The sequence below is a fragment of the Hylaeus anthracinus genome, unplaced genomic scaffold, assembly GCF_026225885.1.
Source record: "Hylaeus anthracinus isolate JK02 unplaced genomic scaffold, UHH_iyHylAnth1.0_haploid 12002, whole genome shotgun sequence".
Classification (NCBI taxonomy): domain Eukaryota; kingdom Metazoa; phylum Arthropoda; class Insecta; order Hymenoptera; family Colletidae; genus Hylaeus; species Hylaeus anthracinus.
In genome coordinates this window covers 3,461,146-3,479,092 of record NW_026534349.1, presented here as the reverse complement: position 1 = coordinate 3,479,092, position 17,947 = coordinate 3,461,146, and the positions used below count along the sequence as shown (strand labels likewise).

General features: G+C 45.2%; 1 protein-coding gene across 1 annotated transcript in view; it reads left to right on the top strand.

The window, feature by feature from the left end:
* The window catches only part of LOC128891548 (uncharacterized), a 113,240-nt gene continuing 95,293 nt past the window's right edge, over positions 1 to 17,947 (top strand). The window contains 1 exon segment of the mRNA XM_054151111.1: positions 1 to 983. Within this exon segment, the coding sequence (XP_054007086.1) occupies positions 974 to 983 (10 nt within the window). The 5' untranslated portion in view covers positions 1 to 973.

The window sequence follows — 17,947 nt, the reverse complement described above, 5'->3', positions numbered from 1 at the left end:
TCCGATAGAGGAAAAAGCTTGAATTCGCTTATCCGCGATGAACTTTGGCGAACGTAACGTCGAAGCCGCCGTGAAATTCCGGAAAGACCTTAGAGCACGGCGGGTTTCGATTGACCTCTAGTAACAGGATCATCTGTCCTCTAAGATACTTAACCCACAGCTAGCTATGCGGAGCCGGTACGCTTTATAGAGGCATTCACACATGACCACGAGCAGCTAGGGAGATTGGTTCCACGCGCTGAGCTCCTCGACGTTCTCTCGAACGACCTTTTGTCGATGTTTTTCGTGGATGGCCGTTTGCAAAAAATAAATCTACCAGAATCAAAGAATAAATCTTTCTACTTCGAACTTAAACCGTGTTAAACTGTGTCGCGAGCTTAAAATGGTTAAGAACCACTGTTGCAGAGGCTTTCACACACGGGTCCGCGAGTCAGCGATGGAGATTGGTTCCAGGCGTTGAGCTCTCCGGAGTTCGCGCGCCGTTCGAGCGGCTCCGCGCGGTTCCAGGTCTGCCGTGGGAGTGAGCCCGAGCAGGTAGGAGCGATTCGGTCGTTCCAGGTGCGAAAGAGAGAGGGAAGGTGCACCGCGATCCGCGGGGCGATGGGGGAAGGAAAGCCGCGAGAGCAGGAGTTCGTCGAAGGAAAAGGAGAGGGAGGGAGAGCCAGGGAAAAGAGAGAGGCAAGTCGACGAGAGAGCGAAGAGAAGGATCGTCGACCAATGAGACACCAGGCCGGCGATGACGTCGCCGTTGTCTCACGTCGAAGTCTCACCAAAAGTCTTCGCCAGCCGCCAGTTCGTCCGCGGTCTCCCGGCTGGACGAGGAGTACGTCCTTTTCCACGACGTCTTCGCCGAGAGGTGGTTCAGTTTGTTTATTTATTTTTTCTTTCACGTTGTTGACCGACCAGCGAAACCAGCCAACATTGGACTACGCATACAAGCAGGCATCGTGGCTGAAGGAGGCTGCTGTCAGCCATGGGGACGGGTAAGTGTGCTCGAGGAACCGTCTGCTTCGAGGATACGAAGTTTCACGAACGTCCAACCACCCGTCGGTACTTTCGACTTTAACGGTATACGTCGATTAATTAGGTCGATTGCCGTTTTCCACGCGGGACCACCTGGTATCTCGCGCCGTTTTCGCGTTTTCTCCTCGGTACCAGGTCTGCTCGGTCTAGCCGGATGTTAAAGTTATCCGGAGACGGTTCCCCGTGTTCGTCGACTGTGGTTCGCGCGACTCGACGTCTCGATCGTTGATCCCGCTGTATCGCGAAGCGTGCGTTTCTGGTGATAAAATGGTAACGAGTCCGCAGGATTCTATATCGAGAGCTCAGGACGTATCGAAAGTGGAACGGGTTTAGCTTCTTCTGAAGTCAAGGTCGTTAAGGAGATTATTCTCGTGTCTAGCTCGGGTCGCTCGCTGACTGAAGTTTTTGCCAGGATACTTCGAAAAGAAGGATAATTACGGTGGTCACGGTCCAAGAGTCCTGTCGTGCTACAGAATCGTCATCCTATGGAGTTGTGGTTGTATCGGTGTGTAAATAATGCTGATCCTTTTTTTTCGTACTGAAAGGGTTTATTCTTACCTAAAGTGTTACGAGGAGTGTACCATAGTTGTTTGATTAGCTTTGTCTAAAGTCTGGAAGCAGGATAAACAGGTTGGTCACGGTCGAAGGGATTCTTGGTTCTCCAAAATGGTCGTCTCTTCCTTTCGAGGATTTTTATTTCCGTTCGGTCGATACGGCTCGATGAAAATTTCTCACGCTCTTCTTCCTCTCCATCCTCGGCTTGGTATGCTCGAATCCGACCTTGAATTAATAATAGATCCTCGTAAAGGATACGAAGATTCCACGGGTTCTCGATCTTCCGTAAAAAGTGTAACACCTTCGTCGAAGCTGCGTGCTTCCGTTTTCGAGCAGTGGCGCGTTATCCCGTAGCAAAATAATCTTTAACGAACGTGCTTCGTATTTGAAACCAAAATAATAATTTGATATCCCATCTCCTTATATTCTATTTACAATAATTACCTAAAAGAAACTGTTCTCAGAAGCTACGCACGATCTAAGAGGACTTTCTACGTTTCGAATTCTTTATATTCCTATTAGAACTAAAGCGATCGAATTTCATTCTGTTTTAAACACCACGAGAGAATAACGCGTCACTGTCTCTCAGCGAGAATGTTCGATGCATTTATCGGCGAAAGTATGACGGATCGATTTTCGAATAGCATAGTTCTGTCGCGAACTTGACCTTCCAATATGGCGCGCGAATTTGAGACCTGACCATACAGCGGAGGAAAATTGAAACGCAGCTGGAATTAACCGTGGGCGAACGCTCCGATCGCGAAATCGAACGTCGTTATGTCAGAGCGATAGTTTCGACCTTTAGTACATCCTTTGGGCAGATGGTGTCAAGGATGTGCGCGAGGCGCGCGATCAGAAAATTATGCGACTACCTGGGCGTAACGTGCATCGGTTGAGTTTTTGCGCGTTAAAACCTCGTTTTAATTTCACTTGTAATTTTACCGCCTTTTTCATCGCGTTTTTATTTAAAAACACACCAAGCTTTTCTTGCAAACGGTGCGAAGCAAGTGGTCACCGAGCACAGTGGTCGAATGGACCCTTTTTAGGTGGTCGGCCTACCCATCGTTCGATTCGGGTGCATCTCCGTGACTCTTTTGGCAGCGCTTCCGGTTTCGTTGGTACCGGTGTTAACGACTTTAGAAAGCGAACACGCGCAGCAAAAGTCACGGATGCGGATCTCTGAAAAAGGAATCGTGTCCCAGGCAAAACCGAAGTTCGGGCTTGACGCGTTGGCAACGACTTAATTGAAACTTACGTCACGATTCGTACAGTGTTCCCTCGAAGGATCTGTCGACGGAAGACTGGTTCGACTCGGAAATCCAATAACAATCACTCTGTCACCGTCATTATCTAATCGATTAAAAGTCACTTCCTCACCTTGGGACTCGTCTGCTCTTAACCCTCTATCGCATAATTTTATTCCGTCATCCTTCGACGGAACACATTACTGCTTAGAAGGTAATTTATGTTCGTTAATTAATGCTCAAGCAAAATGATAAGTGGTCTGCACAGCTAGATGTCCCTGCAAAAGGATACCATATGAGAATTCTTGTAAACTTCATAGATTGAAAGTTGGCGTTCAGAGCAATAGGCAGAAGAATAAATACCACCATCTCGAATAAAATACTTCCACATACAAATACAAAAGTATCGGAACTTGTTTTTATCGAATCCTCTCTTATATCACGCAATAGAGAGTCGAATGATTCCGGAGTGCTAATTAGTCCCTGCGCTAACAAACGTATGCAGACGCGCCGATAAGAGTCCCGATAGAAATTTCCTTTCTCGAGGAAGAGCGCGGATCCTTCGTCGAAAAAGAAAGTGTTTCGGGTTCGCGGAATCTGAACCGCTTCGCGAGATGAGCCTAACCGCTCAAGGACGCTGAAAATCGAGAAAAACGATCGTCGAGAGGCCGTTCGAGTATACTCCGCGGACGTACTTACGTGATCCGTGGTGCAGTGATTTCGAGCGGGGGACACTTTCTGTGACAAGTATAGGAGTTCGTTGGCTGGGATCCGGTTCTCCGCTCGGTGTGCGTGCTTTCGCGAGAGACTTCGATGCCGGGGATGTGCAAAAGAAGGAACCTAGGACCGATTAAGCGTGCGACAGCGGCTCCGATGAAAAACGGGTCGGGAGTGTAGCGCGGTACGCGAGTGAGTGAGTTCTATGTAATATATATATATAAAAAAAAAAAAAGAAGGATACGCGACAGTGACGGGAGTGATCCTTTGGTGCGCTTTTATGGACTTGGACGGCGTCACCGCCACTGGATGTAACGCAAGTACCTATTTTTACCAACGAACCATCGACGGGCATTGCGTAAGTCCTGTTAGGAATATAAAAATATAGATGATTAAGGGGAGAGACGTTCGGTTCCTGGCGTCGTCATACCTACTGCAAATTATCGTCGTTGATTGCAAAAACTGACTCGTCGGGACGATTAATCGCGAAAAGGAACTGTTGCGTGCTGGGATTAAATATTTATGTTTCTAGAGACACATAAGGTGCCGAGCTTCAACGCGTTTCTCAAGTTTTCATGATATTATCGATGAATATGGGAGATGTATTTACAGAAATTGTTCGTAACTGTCCTGTAGAAATTATTTCAATGCATATATATATATATTCGCACATTTGTAATTCTTTTGTTTGTATAACTACAGTCAGTCCCATTAGTACCTTCTGTGTTAAAGAAATTTGTCTAAATTAAATGATAGGTTCGATGTTTTCAAGTAAATGTTTCCGAGTCCGCTTTAGAAAGGCACAGAATGAATTTCTACGCGCGATATTCAACTTAAGTTTAGCAAAAGATGAGACAGGTTTTAAGCCGTGTAGCGCTGAGTCGAATAGGTAGTTAAAGCGTTAAGAACTAGCATACGAGTGCGAACTCTTGGAAACGGTGCTGAATGTCATCGAAATTCATGGAAGAGGCCTATTCGTTGGAGCTTTCACGGAATTCATGGCGCGGTTGCATCTGGATGCGACGCGGGAAACTATTTTTACGGACGACGCCTTCGAAACGCCACCGAGAGAGTCCATTATCTTGCAAATGTATTCCGAATACATTATGCGATCGTTTGCTTCTGGCCCGTACGCCAGCGCGGCTCGCTAAAAAAATCGGTTACTGGAATACGTTTCCTGGAATTCCTCGACATGAATAGCACTCGCCAGAAATGAGTAAATTTCTTATCTACAGTCGATCCCGTAAGTATTCATACCTTCCATATCTATTAAAGTGATAAAATATGTACGTAAATTGAGTTTACGCGTTCGTGTACTTACGGTGACAAATTTATTTGGAAACATTAAACCTATCGTTTAATTTAGACAAATTTCTTTCGTGGGACTGACTGCACGTAGGGACCTAATAGAGATGTAGGATGACTCGATTCGGCCAAAAAAAGCAATTGATATTCAAATATCGATAAGTACTTAATGACGAAAAGCGTCTAAAATATCTCATTGTTCTCTAAAGTACGCGAATTAATGCGTATGGAAGTAGACGGCTAGTTCGTGCCGTAATGGAGATTCATAGTTAAATATAGAGTACACTTAACACTTCCCAGCTCGATGACGGTAGCATAGCCATGCATTGAAGTCACCCGCTCTTCCATTAGACTCGAAGCTATTTAATCGAATATCACGATATAATAACAGTAATTACAAATAAATCATTAAATCCTCTGTTATCAGAATCGACACGGAGGGACGCGCGAATCTTCTAAAAAGCTCATTGTTGAGTAACGGTATGACGAGTAAAATCGTTAAATAAATTAATAAGTAAACCGAGGAACTTTCGAAAGCGATCGTTTATTTTAGAGTAGAAATCTAACGCAACCTTTGGTCTATTGCGTTTGTTTGAACAGAACAGCTATTACGCGTTTAGAGTTCGTTACCGCAAAATTCCCCGTGACGTAAGTCGACACTCGTTGATACTCTAATTTTCTACTTGTTCGAGCGTCATGCCGAGTCGGTACTTAAAACGCAATATTCGCTATTACTTTCCAACGTTGGGTGGTTCTCGTGTCACGGATCGAAGCGGTGCACGATGCGGGATCGATAGCGAAAGGCATTGTCGAGGTCACGGTGCGCTGGTCTGTCATTTTTCCCGGTTACGAATCGAAAACGTTTGAAATTAGCGCGGTCGCGTGGGCAGACGAGACGATTGTGGGCCGACACCTTGCACAATCGGGTGCACTACGCGTGCTCCAGATACGAGGATCAACGGCGCCACGGTTTCCATCTTCCATTCGAATGAAATCCTGGTAGGACGCATAAATAAAGAATCAGCATGTTTATGGAGTTTGCGGAGAAATCATGGGAAAGACCCTGATTACTGAGATGGTAATAAAAATGTTTGAATCTCAATTGCTAAATTGCTGGTAGAGAGAAGAAATGTTAAATAGATTTAGGACGTGTCTGATTAACCTTGAGACTAATAACACATTAAATCCAGTTCTGAAATTAAATAGTATTAAATGCGAAGCTCGAAGGTGTACATCTTATGCTTCGAGGAGGAGTATGAGATCGGAATGAAACGAGGTTAAAGCGCAAAAGGAAAAATGTCTGGAATTTTTCGTCCATTACCTGTGACCCCGTTTGAACTTCGCGTTGACAGTCGTACATATTTGTTGCGTAACGATATGTGTATCGCACGCGAAGCACGGTTCAGACGCGTCCCAGCGGTCGCATCCGCCGACCGTCTCTGCTGGAAATAATTAATAAGCCTAACGTGGAGGGCTATCCTTGGCAGCGTTTAATTATTCGTCTTCCCAACGTGCTCGCATCCAAGAAACTGCGTGCCAATGTAATTCTATAACATTTGAAACCGAAATACAGTCTGTTACAAGCATTTCTTTAATTTTTCGGTAGAGTCACTTTTAGCGTTTCTTGAGGTACCGTAATCTTCGCTATGGGCTTGCAAAACAGTCGTCCTTTCGCGCTATTTTAATTGTTTTGGTATAGTATGCAAGCTTTCATTCGACATGTTTGTGTTCCTCAGCTTCTATTCTTTCCTTCAATCTTCCATTTTTTCTGTCGTATCGGATATGTCGTATATCAGGTAATATTCTATTCGAAGAACGAGCTCGACGGTCGTTCAAGGTCGTTCAAGGGCAACCAAGGCCAGGTAGCAATACTTCAGTAGCCGTATCTGAAAGTAGCAGATTTAGAATGGATGCTTTCACTTTCAAAATTCATTCCTCTGTATCGTACAATCTTCAATAATTAAGGAACTGTGATTGGAGCCTACTTTGAACATGTCGATTCTCTGTCGCATGTCTTCGAGTCGTTACAGCTCGGTTGCCTCTCAAACCAATGACTCTTCTTCATTCATTCCTACGCGTGCAGGAAACGATTCAATCTCTACGGTTACGAAAATCAGCGTTTCAACACCCTCTTAGGCATCGCTGCACGTCGCTTTAATTATTTCACCTAACGTCTTTATATAATAAAATTAATACTGACGCCTCCAGACTCCTCATAGTTATCCGACTATTTTTTTTTTTCTGTAGATATCACACCTGAAGTTAGTTAATCCATGGTTCAGAAATAAGCATCAGGTTACCTCGTCTGTGGATGGTCTGAAATCTCGGCCAGTCGTTCGTTCTCAAATGCATAGGATCTAATTCAATCCTCCGTTTTATGGTCGGCCATGAACTGTGAACAATGATGCGCGAGGGTTGGCCTAACGGATATTGTGGCCGTGGAGCGAGCGATTTTTGCCAGTCCACTCGAGGATGAAAAGCTTGAAAACAGGGGATCGCGTGGACTCTCCGTATAATCTCTGCATATTTATGAGTTTCGCAAGTAATATTTAACTTGGGCTTGATTCAATTATGCATCCTCGCGGCGGTTTCCTCGGCCCAATTGCATCTTAGCCGCTGTTTCTCTATTTACAAATGCAAGAGCACGCCTCGGATCTGTTCGGAGCGATTGCAACGACGGAGGCGTACACCTCGTTAATCCTGGAGGAGAGAAAAATCAATTGGAGCATTCCGATCTTCGTTCCTGGATAAGTGTAGGAAACCCTGCAACCATGACCTTCGATAATCCTCTACTTTTCCACGTAGTCGACTCAAAGGATTTCAAACAGTACGATTCTTAGTTTGTTGGAGTTCTTAACATTGCGATTGGATAATTCGTTGTCTTCCTCTTGTATAATGGGTTTGTATTTAAGCATGCTAAGTGTGATTCTTTGTCTGAAAAGGATGTTGTCTTAACTAATGGCACGTTTGCGTTTTCTTAACGATCAAAGACGCATTATATAAATATTCTCCTTTAGAAGGACAGTCTCGGAAAATGATCGACTCGGATGGTCGATGGATAAGTAAAATTAACATAGAATATTCATATGATCACTCGATGAAATCAGAGAAGAATAGTTAATTGACATGCGATGGGAAGGTTGTACTAATAAACGAGCCTGCGAGGATATAATTGCGATTACAACTTATTCTTAGCCATAGTTATTGTGTTTCAACTTCAACCTACTTTTATTCGGATACGATCCGTATCTGTGAGGTTACTATCGAACGAATCCGCGTAAATGGAAAGGAACGTGTAGAAGCTTTTTAGAATTAGGATCTAAACTTGAGTACAGTATATTAAAGAAATTCTTTTACTTAACGACACATCTACTAGAAAAACTATCAAAATAACGAAGGAGTATAGTGTACCCGTGCACTTGGTATCGACGCGAAATATGGCGTCTGTACGAGAAAAAGATAAATGAAGAAACGCGAAGGCATCGGTCATTCCGTCCAACGTTAGCAATACTCTGTATTCTATATTACTTCTACTTTCTCGTTTCAATTTTACCCGCATTTCAGTCGTTGTCCTCGTCGTATCTAATTGTAAAAAAAGAAATCCCTTCTCGCCTCGGAGACGCCCATTAGCGTCGAAACGATTATCCCTCGGCTAATTAAATTACGCGTGGTTAAGGGGCCGGGTTATTGGGCCCCACGAAATCCCTGGCCCGCTACCGTATAATAAATACGACCGTGCGTGCAGAGTGGTGAGTGCGCGAGATAGAATCCACGAGAGGACGACGATGATTAACCAGTCGATCGGTTAGACCGGTATCCACGTCAAGCAACGCGAAAGTGGCGAGGTGCGGTCGTCCATTGCCGATTATAGGCATCCTTCGTTCCTGAGACGCCACTCGCACCTTCTCGCTCCTTCCGTCGACGCTATCTACGAGAGAGAAAGGAGGAGAGAGTGTACATCTCAGGGGTGCACAACTTATTGTTACCTGAACGCGAATTAACCGTGCCTACCCCCTCGATCTCGTTGCTCGAATTCTAATCTTACATGTCGAATCTCAGGTTTGTTAGCGATGAGCAGTGACTGTTTCTAGGTTGGAGTGTGTCTTACTAATTAAAAGAGAAATGGAAGTTCCTGTTATGGTCTATATCCTTGACCAGTTCTTGCATTACATTCTTCAATTAAGGAGAGTTTGATCCATGTCAACGAGTTCATTGGCGAGATGCTCCAGTAGATCTTGACTCGGAGAGTACTTCAATTCCGATCAATGATCAACCTTTAACTCTCCTCGGCCATCTGGCAGTCATTCTATGTCTCAAAGAGGTCAACGCTAAGCCTTCTATCGTTTTACGTCACACATCGAATAGAAGGTAACACCTGCAAGTAGGCGCCGACGGGAATCGAAGGGTTATGCTACAGTTTTTAAAACTCGAATTCCTTTAACAAAAGATAACATCGATGTCCTTTGGACAATTCGTACGACTACGAGGCAACTCGGTCACTTTCACTTGGGTTCGTTAAAATCCTCGTAACAGGTTTTTTACTGTGCTTCCCACGCGTATATTTATAGCATGGACTACATGCAATTGCCTTATTTAATTTATTACATTTTTCTTTATACGATACTTTCCGATACAATTTCCCGCTTGAAAGAAAATGCAATTTAGATTCTTCGCTACTTACAAAAGCGTGTCAGGTAATTATTTATTAACGATCAGGCCAGTTTTGTCCTCCGCGATGTGTGGCACGTACTCGAAAAGATTAAGAACCACTGTCCCAATGTGCACGCGTGAAAGAGCGTGCGCGCAAACTCCGTTCTTTCTCCGGTCATCTCCAAGTTTTCCCTCCAAGAAATTTTTCTGGTCACGAATGAGTACACCTCGCGACCTTCTGCAGCGCATGCCCGCAGGTATCATTCTGGACGGGGAAGGCGAGGAACGTTCGTGTACATTAGACCGCAACGTCTGGATCGAATCGTTAATTTTCAAAGTATTCGCCTTGTAATTTATGGCGCCCTTCCGTCGGACCTCTCGCGGATGTTCCCGCGAGAAGTTTATAAATGATTCCTGGACGGAAACGCGCGAAATTCTTATCTAGACAACGCTTTCGTGCCACAGAACGAAAGAAACACGACTCGTCGAGTAGAAATTTAAATTCGCAATACGAAGTGAAATATTTCACGCTGACCGAGCAAAAACGTATGAATGCAATTTAATATTTTTACGATTTCAAATATTTCACGAGGAATATATAATTCGTACGTTGCGTTTAAGAAGTTTATACAAAATTTTGCAAACAGTCATTTGATATCGTGGTTTAACATTAACTAAAAAACAAATTTATTCGTTTGCAACGTCACGTGCAAGTCCATTTCTACTTTGTCGTTCGACGAAAATTTCTATCGAGGAAAATGTATAATTCTCGTTACAAGTTCCTCGAATACTATGCCTATGTCGAGGATGACTCCATTCGGAAGCGTTCTATGTTTAGAAACGATTCGACCGAAGCTACCGAGCCGTTCGAGCCTCAACAGTAAAAAAAAATAAGAAACAAATTCCCTCGGGACTCGGTGCATTTTATTGTACGCAGGGGCACCGCAGCATCGGCCATTAACATAGAAGTCAGACGGTAAAGCTGTCCCAGTTTGAGTGGTCGTACGTATTCCAACGCGTTTACTGCTCCTCGGGAACCCTCGATTTCGTTCGTGGCTTCTACGATCTCATTCCAGGAATATCGTTTTGCTGGTTGTTTAATTAACCGCATTAGAGCAAGGAAAGCCATGGGAGAAGAAGAGAAACGACCGGGCTGGTATCCCGTGCTACTCGCTGGATAGTACCCAGTGGATACATTTTCCTTCGTGGTCTCTGTGTGGGGGCCCCCCCCCCCCTCGGCCCGCCTCTTCGTCGAGTATTCTCCAGGCTTGTGTATCGCTGCTCCTCGGAAGCAGAATATTCTTCGACCTTTCGCGGCCACCGAGTGCAGGCGCCATTACTCGCCTCCTGGTCTCCCTCCTCTTCTTCTTCTACTTCTTTGCCTTTTCCTCATCCCTCCGTCGTCCTCTTCTTCTGCTTCTACTTCTTGGTCTTTTGCTCATCCGCTGTTTTCTTCTTCTTCTTCTTCTTCTTCTTCTTCTTCTTCTTCTACTTCTACGACTACTCGCGCCGCTTCTCCTGCTTATCTTGGCCGTCTCTACGAGTCAAGGACCGTTTCCAAGGAGGTCGCTCCTTTTAACCGGGCGTGTAGCTACACGTTTTCCTTTGTCTCCGGGAATCGCTTTCGTATTATGCCTGTTACGTGGCCACGACGTTTCCCTCCTCGTGATTCCCTGGCTGCTTTCGCTCCGAGCAGACGGACCTCTCGTTCCGAACACTTCCGCCCGATGGCTGTCTCGTTTCGGATACTTTTGCATTCAGTTCCCTAGTATTTCCGTCTCTAGCTTCGCTTCAGCAATAATAAATAGCTCGATCATCGGTTAATATTAAAAACCAATGAAGATAACGTAACGCGAGCATATTATCGACCATAATTGCGCGACGTTCTTTTTACCCGTATCTCTGCTCATTTAAATCGCTCCCGCAAAAAGTCAGCGAACTATAAACCCCGTCGATCGCGTATCTGCCTCTAATGACTCCCGAGCACTCCGCCTCTTTACCTCGTACCTGAATTTCAGCAAACGGCTGGTCGTTATAGTATTCAGTAAATTTTTTGCGCGCCATCATCGTCGAACAAAAGAGAAGCAACCGGAGGATGATGGTTCGGCAGCCGATCGCTACCACGGGATCGCGTTCCATATTCTTTCGACGCGTTGCTCTTTCAGATCATGGTAGCGATCGTTCGATGCTGAACAACTCCACGGGTCAGGATGTCACGGTCGTTTGCTTCGCAAAAGGGAGATATCGTCACGTATCTCCGAGCAAAGTGGTTCGTAATCGAGATACACCTGTACAGAATCGACGGACGGTTAATAGTAGGAGCGAATTAATAATATCGATCCACCGTGTTTCCACCTCGTCTGCTTCGAAAGGATCTTCCTCGAAACGAAACGCGAACGTCGAACCTTTCTCGGTTGATGGCCGATCGCACGAATGGAACTGTCACTTTTGCTTTTCTCGTGGAAACTCGTTTATCAGGGTTTCTTTTCAGTTCGGTGAAGCGTCCCGACGAGTTGTTGATCGCGGTTGATTATAATCGCGTTCTAATCGCGTTTACCTCAGCTTTCATTTACCGAAGACACTTCCCTCTGTTTCGTGCAGAATAAAGTGCCGATGCTATTTATTCCAACGATTTATCTTGGCATTGATCTTTCTGCGACTTGTACGACTGTTTCACTACCCGTTACCCGTGTTCATTTTTTATTCGTCTTCCCCCGACAGATTCGTGTCAACGCGTTTTGTCATTAACGATTCTGTAGATATTTATAGGCACAATTAATTTACCTGAAATCTCGTATTTCACTCTTCTCGTAAATTACGAGTCACTCTGTAAATAACGACGAAGAGTTGCTCGCAGTTTAATTGCGATACGATGATTCGCGTTTGCACATCGTAAAAATGAATCCTCTCGAGCAATTCTTTTAAACGCGCGCATCGAAATTTCCATACAAATAATAGGTTTCCGTGGTGCAAGCGTACTCAGCGCACGACTAATTTCTAGCACGACGTTTGCCTAACTGTAAACTCGTGTATATACCGAGCGTTGGCGAATTCGCGGTAACCTGTTATTCGAATTCCGTTTGCCGAACCTTCGGATGCGATTATCGTTAGGATGGAACGCCGTCACCTCGCGGAAGGAAAACTCGCGAGTGGAAAACGGAATTACGGACGCGATTACCGCTCCGTACAAGGAGAGTCTCGGTTTGTACCGTTGCGATGACGAATTAAACGCGTCTTCGCGTGGCTAGCCTGTAATAAAACTTGCGGAGCGTTGCGTAAAAGTTGCTGGCGAGGTGTCAGATGTATTACGTAAATCGTATTGCAAACGCAAACTCGGAGGCATCGTGGCAAGGACGCGAATCTCTGTTTACAGAGCTGTTTGCAGAGCCTACCGGCGCCTAATCCCCTGAGAACCAGAAACGGGTAACGTTTGCGTCCTGGATAACGAACGAAGCTAACTTTAATCCTCTATGGATCAAATTCTTGTTCTTCTCCAAACGACTCGCAAGAGCAAGTTCGTCACGGTATTTATCGCTGCAACCTTATCAGAGTTCGCGAATATTATTCAGATTTATATTCGTTAAAAAATCCCAGCAAAAAATCCACGCGACGGCCAACGTGTTAAACCGTCCGATTCGTTGGTAATCGGACACAGGGTAATCAAAGTTCGTCGAAGTAAGAATTCTGCTGGGATTCTGGTTACGCCGGCTGCCGGAAGACGTTAGCAGAAGCTGCGATCATCCGCGGAAAGGAACTCGGAACCGTTCGAGCCGTATCTATTTATACCGCGATAAATTGTTTACGATAAAGCATAAACGATCGTGATAAATACCCCGGGGATGTTGCTGGCCGCGAGGTAGCTCGATTCGCGGAGTCTCGATGCAATTTCCGCTAATAATGTTTTCTTATGCGTCGTCTGGCGCGTCGACGCTGTGGATATTCCCCTGGCTGATCGACCTTCCACCCCTGAACGGTTACGATGCAATTATTCGAGCCTCGGAGCCGGCAGGTGTCATGGGTCGCTGGTGCAAATTACTTTTCGAGTCCCTTCCGCGGTTCCGTTACGCGCGCTGACACGTACGACGTCGACGCGAAGCTGTCATTACAGAGACGATTTTATTATTTCATTGAGCGAGCGCCCGGTGACTGCGATAATGAGAGTCGTTACACCGGTACGTAGAGTTTCCTTCCGTCGCCTTCTTCGTTCGTCGCGAACAAAACGCGCGCGCTTTCGATTGATTTCTGTCGACCTTGGGGGTGTTAATACGTTTATCCTTCGTCCTCCCATCTTCTTCGAATTAGCGATAATTATCCTTAAGCAGAGTCATTCCATGTTGGAACTATTACTCGCTATGGAGGATTTCGATGAAACGACCACTTGATATTAGGCGGCAAGCATTCTTGAACATTTCTGTTAGGATTAAATATTATTATTCACGAATTTTATTAAAATTTTTTCCTTTGGTGCTTGACATTCGGAATTAATTTTTGTTTGTTCGTCGGTGAACCAAAATCGGTCCTAATTTCACGCGGACTGCATCGTATTTAAATTTCAACAGAGTCCACGACATCGATCGTAGGAAGTAACCGATCTGGGATGACCCCATAGAGACCAGAACTTGGCACCGCGAGCAGAGGTCGAGTCCAGTTTCTGGTAGAACATCCTCGAGGAGGGTACGAAGGATTTTGCGTTCGATCACACTGGAAATTACAGGTTGCTTCTGCACCTGTGCTATAAATGGCGCGATTGGTCGATGACGACACGTTACACGAGCAACATGAGTTAAAGGGGAGCAGTCAAGGTCGCGCGTATTCTAGAACACCTAAAACCTCGACACCGAAGACAGGTGGCTCGTGTCGTTTAATATTCTGTCATCAGGCCTTTCTAGATATTTATGACGGATCAATTAGCCCGTTTTACATTATAATCGGAGCTGAAGTACGACATAAAGTTTCATGAAGCGATGTATTTAAATCGGAGCAGTGTTTCTCGATCCACTTGTGGAACACCTCTGTAAGGGAACGTTCGCGACGGATCCTCCAGAACGGAATTAAATTATCAATTGAAAGTTGTATATCTATGGCTCGTAAAAGTAAAAATTACATTATGGAAATTTCATTTTTCGATACGAACAGCTGCCAACTCGAAGGCTTATAATTTAAGTCTTCCTTAGTCGTTTAGTTAAATCAATTACCATAAATAGCGCTCGAACCGAGTCATGGTGCACGTTACGTACCCGTAGGTCTCGCGGTAACGGCGCCAGTGGAGTGCAAAGGGTTAATTCGACGGCGCTGATCGGCGAAGCTTAATCCAACGTTAAAAGCTTGTTTTCCGACGGGCGTGGAGACCAAGCCAACCGATAGCAGATAGCTGGGGATAATTCCCGTTTATCCGGCAATCCATTTCCCGTTCCAACGAGGTGCGCTTTGCAACGAAAAACGATAAAAAAGAAATAAAGAAAAAAGAAATCAACCAGCGGCGCGAGAAACGTTAGAACGGTGAATTTTCGCAACGATCAATTTGTTCGCTTAACAATCGGCAACACGTGTTAGACGGCGATCAGGAAAATTGCTGTAATTTACCGTTTTGCAGTAGTCATCCAGGCGTGCGTACGCGGTTCTTCAAAACCGATAATAACGCCGCCGTTTCTGCGTCGAGACGTGTATCCTAAGTGGTCCATCGAGCAACGACGCGAGCTATTATCTGGCACTTTGTTTCGCGGTATGGTCGTTGCTCGCCTACGATTTCAATTCTCTGATTCCACGGTTACCTAGAAGTCGAAGACATTGTCTCATAGAACAAACGATTCTCTTTCGGATGATGTATGATTAGAATGTGCAAGAATCTACAAAATGCACACGGTATAATATAAAAAAAAAATATGGAAAGTGAAGTTCGTATTATATTTGCAGAGTAAAGTAAATTCCTATTTACATAGGTTTAATTTTTGTAGGTAGATTCGCAAAGATTTTATTTCACATAAACGTTCGCAGTCTGTTTGTTACGTTTCGTATCGAATAATATTCCATTGCGCGTGCCATTTTGAATTCGAATCCCGATATAAACGGCCACGGGATATCTAGCAACTAGGAATTCTCCTTCTCCTCGCGTGGATCTCGTGCAGTCGATAATTCATCGCCCGTTACCGTTACAATAAAACTCGCGTGCTCGTTACGCGGTAATGAAACTCGCTGCGCCTATTACGCGAATAACCGGTGACACGTTTACCGAGTGCGCGCCGTAAGCAGCCCGGAGAGTTCAATGCTTGCAACAGACAGCGCGTGCAATGTCGGAGCCCCTTACGAACGTGTCACCAGTCTTTCCATATTTAGGGAAAGCATCCGTTAAGTCATTGCGCGCGTAGACGTGGAAAAATCCTCGTCAGAGGGGAAAACGAGAAGAAAGGAAACTCGATACTCGGGAACGATCGCCTCGTGCAACGTCGGATCAAGGTTTCGCAAGCCCCTGGACGTTACAGTAATATTTTCGAAGAGGAAGAAACTTGGAGAGAAATTCAATTTATTTTCAACTTTTGTAGGAAAATATTTTTAATAACTACATCTTTCGAGATATATTTCGAGATATCCTATATTCACTTAAACAAGACACTCTGAAAAGGTTGCCAAACAAAATGGTGCCTATGCAATTCGATAAATATATATATCAAAATTCGAACGTGCCTTTGAATTTTTCTTAAAAATTGCCGCGAACTTCCTGAACAACCCAATACGCCTTAAGTGTTTCGTCAGGGTGCTACAAAGAACAGCAAGATCTTCGTGTAAGATTCAAAACTTCGAACTTCGATCTTTACTTTATCCTAGACGGTTTTTGTCACAAAGATTCCCACGGAGTAACTGGAACACCATACCGTTACCGCGATCTCGCGTGCGTGGGAAAAAATCGCGCGCGATTCACGCGAGAAAATCGTTACGTTCAATATGGCAGATAGCGCGATCGTCGGGCGGTCGCAGCGGCAATAAACAGGACACCAGAGGGGGGAGAATGATCGTTAACGATACGATTCGATCATCGAGTATTACCCGGGACGTCTCTATCCGCGGGAGCGACACCGCTGGAATTTCGTCGTGGCTCTTCAAACTATTCAACGACGATAATAATTGGTGGTTTTACGCCGCTTGGGTAATTAACGTTACGCGACGTCGTCTATCGCTGCGCTGCTATCACGCCTGATAAGTTTGAGGATTACGAGCCGGCGCTCCATCGTTTCCCCATGGGGGTCGTAGCGTCGAGCAATCTAATCGAAACAAAATAACAATTTCTTATCCGTATACCTCTCGTTGCACAATTATTTTATATACCCGCCGTTAAATTACGCTCGGTGTTAATAATGAAATTGGAGAGGTACGATTCGGAAACCGATACGCGTTGGGTAACGTTCTTCTACCGGCTCGATAGGAATCTTACTATCCCGAGGGAATCAGAGTGTGAAATTCTCCTCTCTTCATGAATTAACATCGCGGATGAAAATGATGATGCACGCGTACGAACCGGGGACGGGTAGAATGTTACTCCAGTTACGTGCTCGAGCTGGAAAAATTGTTATTCGTGCAAAATATGACCCGTTGATTTTGAACGAAATAGGTCGTGCATCTCCCACGTTGGACGGTTTCTCATCTTTGATACAAAATAAGCAGTTACAATCGACCCGATGTTCTACATAGCACACCACGTTACTCGAGGAATTCCCATGGGGTATTACAGTTAACGATGACGGTTTATGATTCCATCGAGTCACCATCGAAGCTCGTACGTTCCCGATCGAGGTCAAACACATGGAACCTTGGCTCTCGTTCGCCGAGACGTCTTCGCGTCCTGCGCATGCCATCTGGATTTTCCTCGATCATCTCCTGTCCCACGCGCGAATCCGTGGATTTCTTTCGATTCGCCGACGCACTTATTCACCGAGCGTCGTCGCCTTGCCGTTCTAAACATGGTGTTTCGCGTCGTACGCGCGACGTTTGCTCGGTGACGCGTTACACCATCGCGGGAGCCCGAGAGAAAATGGCACTTGCACACCTGAACCAAACAGGAAATCGAATGGTAAACGTAATCGAATGTAATTAAATTAACCCCTTGCCGTACTTTCACGCGTCAGGCTCGTGGTATAAATTTTTTACCAAACATGTTTATCAGAAGTCGGACTCAACGTGTTATCGATGAGGCAATCGCTAGCCAGGATCACTTCGTCATGCGATGGACCAAAGGCGATAGGTTAGATGTTCGAGGAACAAGAACAGAGTAATTGTTCTCCGAGTTGAACGCACCCTGGAGAATTTCGATCGCTTCGGGACGATCGTGCGACGGAACCGTTCGTTTCATTCGGATGATGCCCGCGTTACGACGGACCTTTACTGTTAGGCTTTGCAACGCTGTTGCTATTTTACGATGCGGAGCATCTCTTCCACTGGATCGTAATACCGCGGGCCCCACG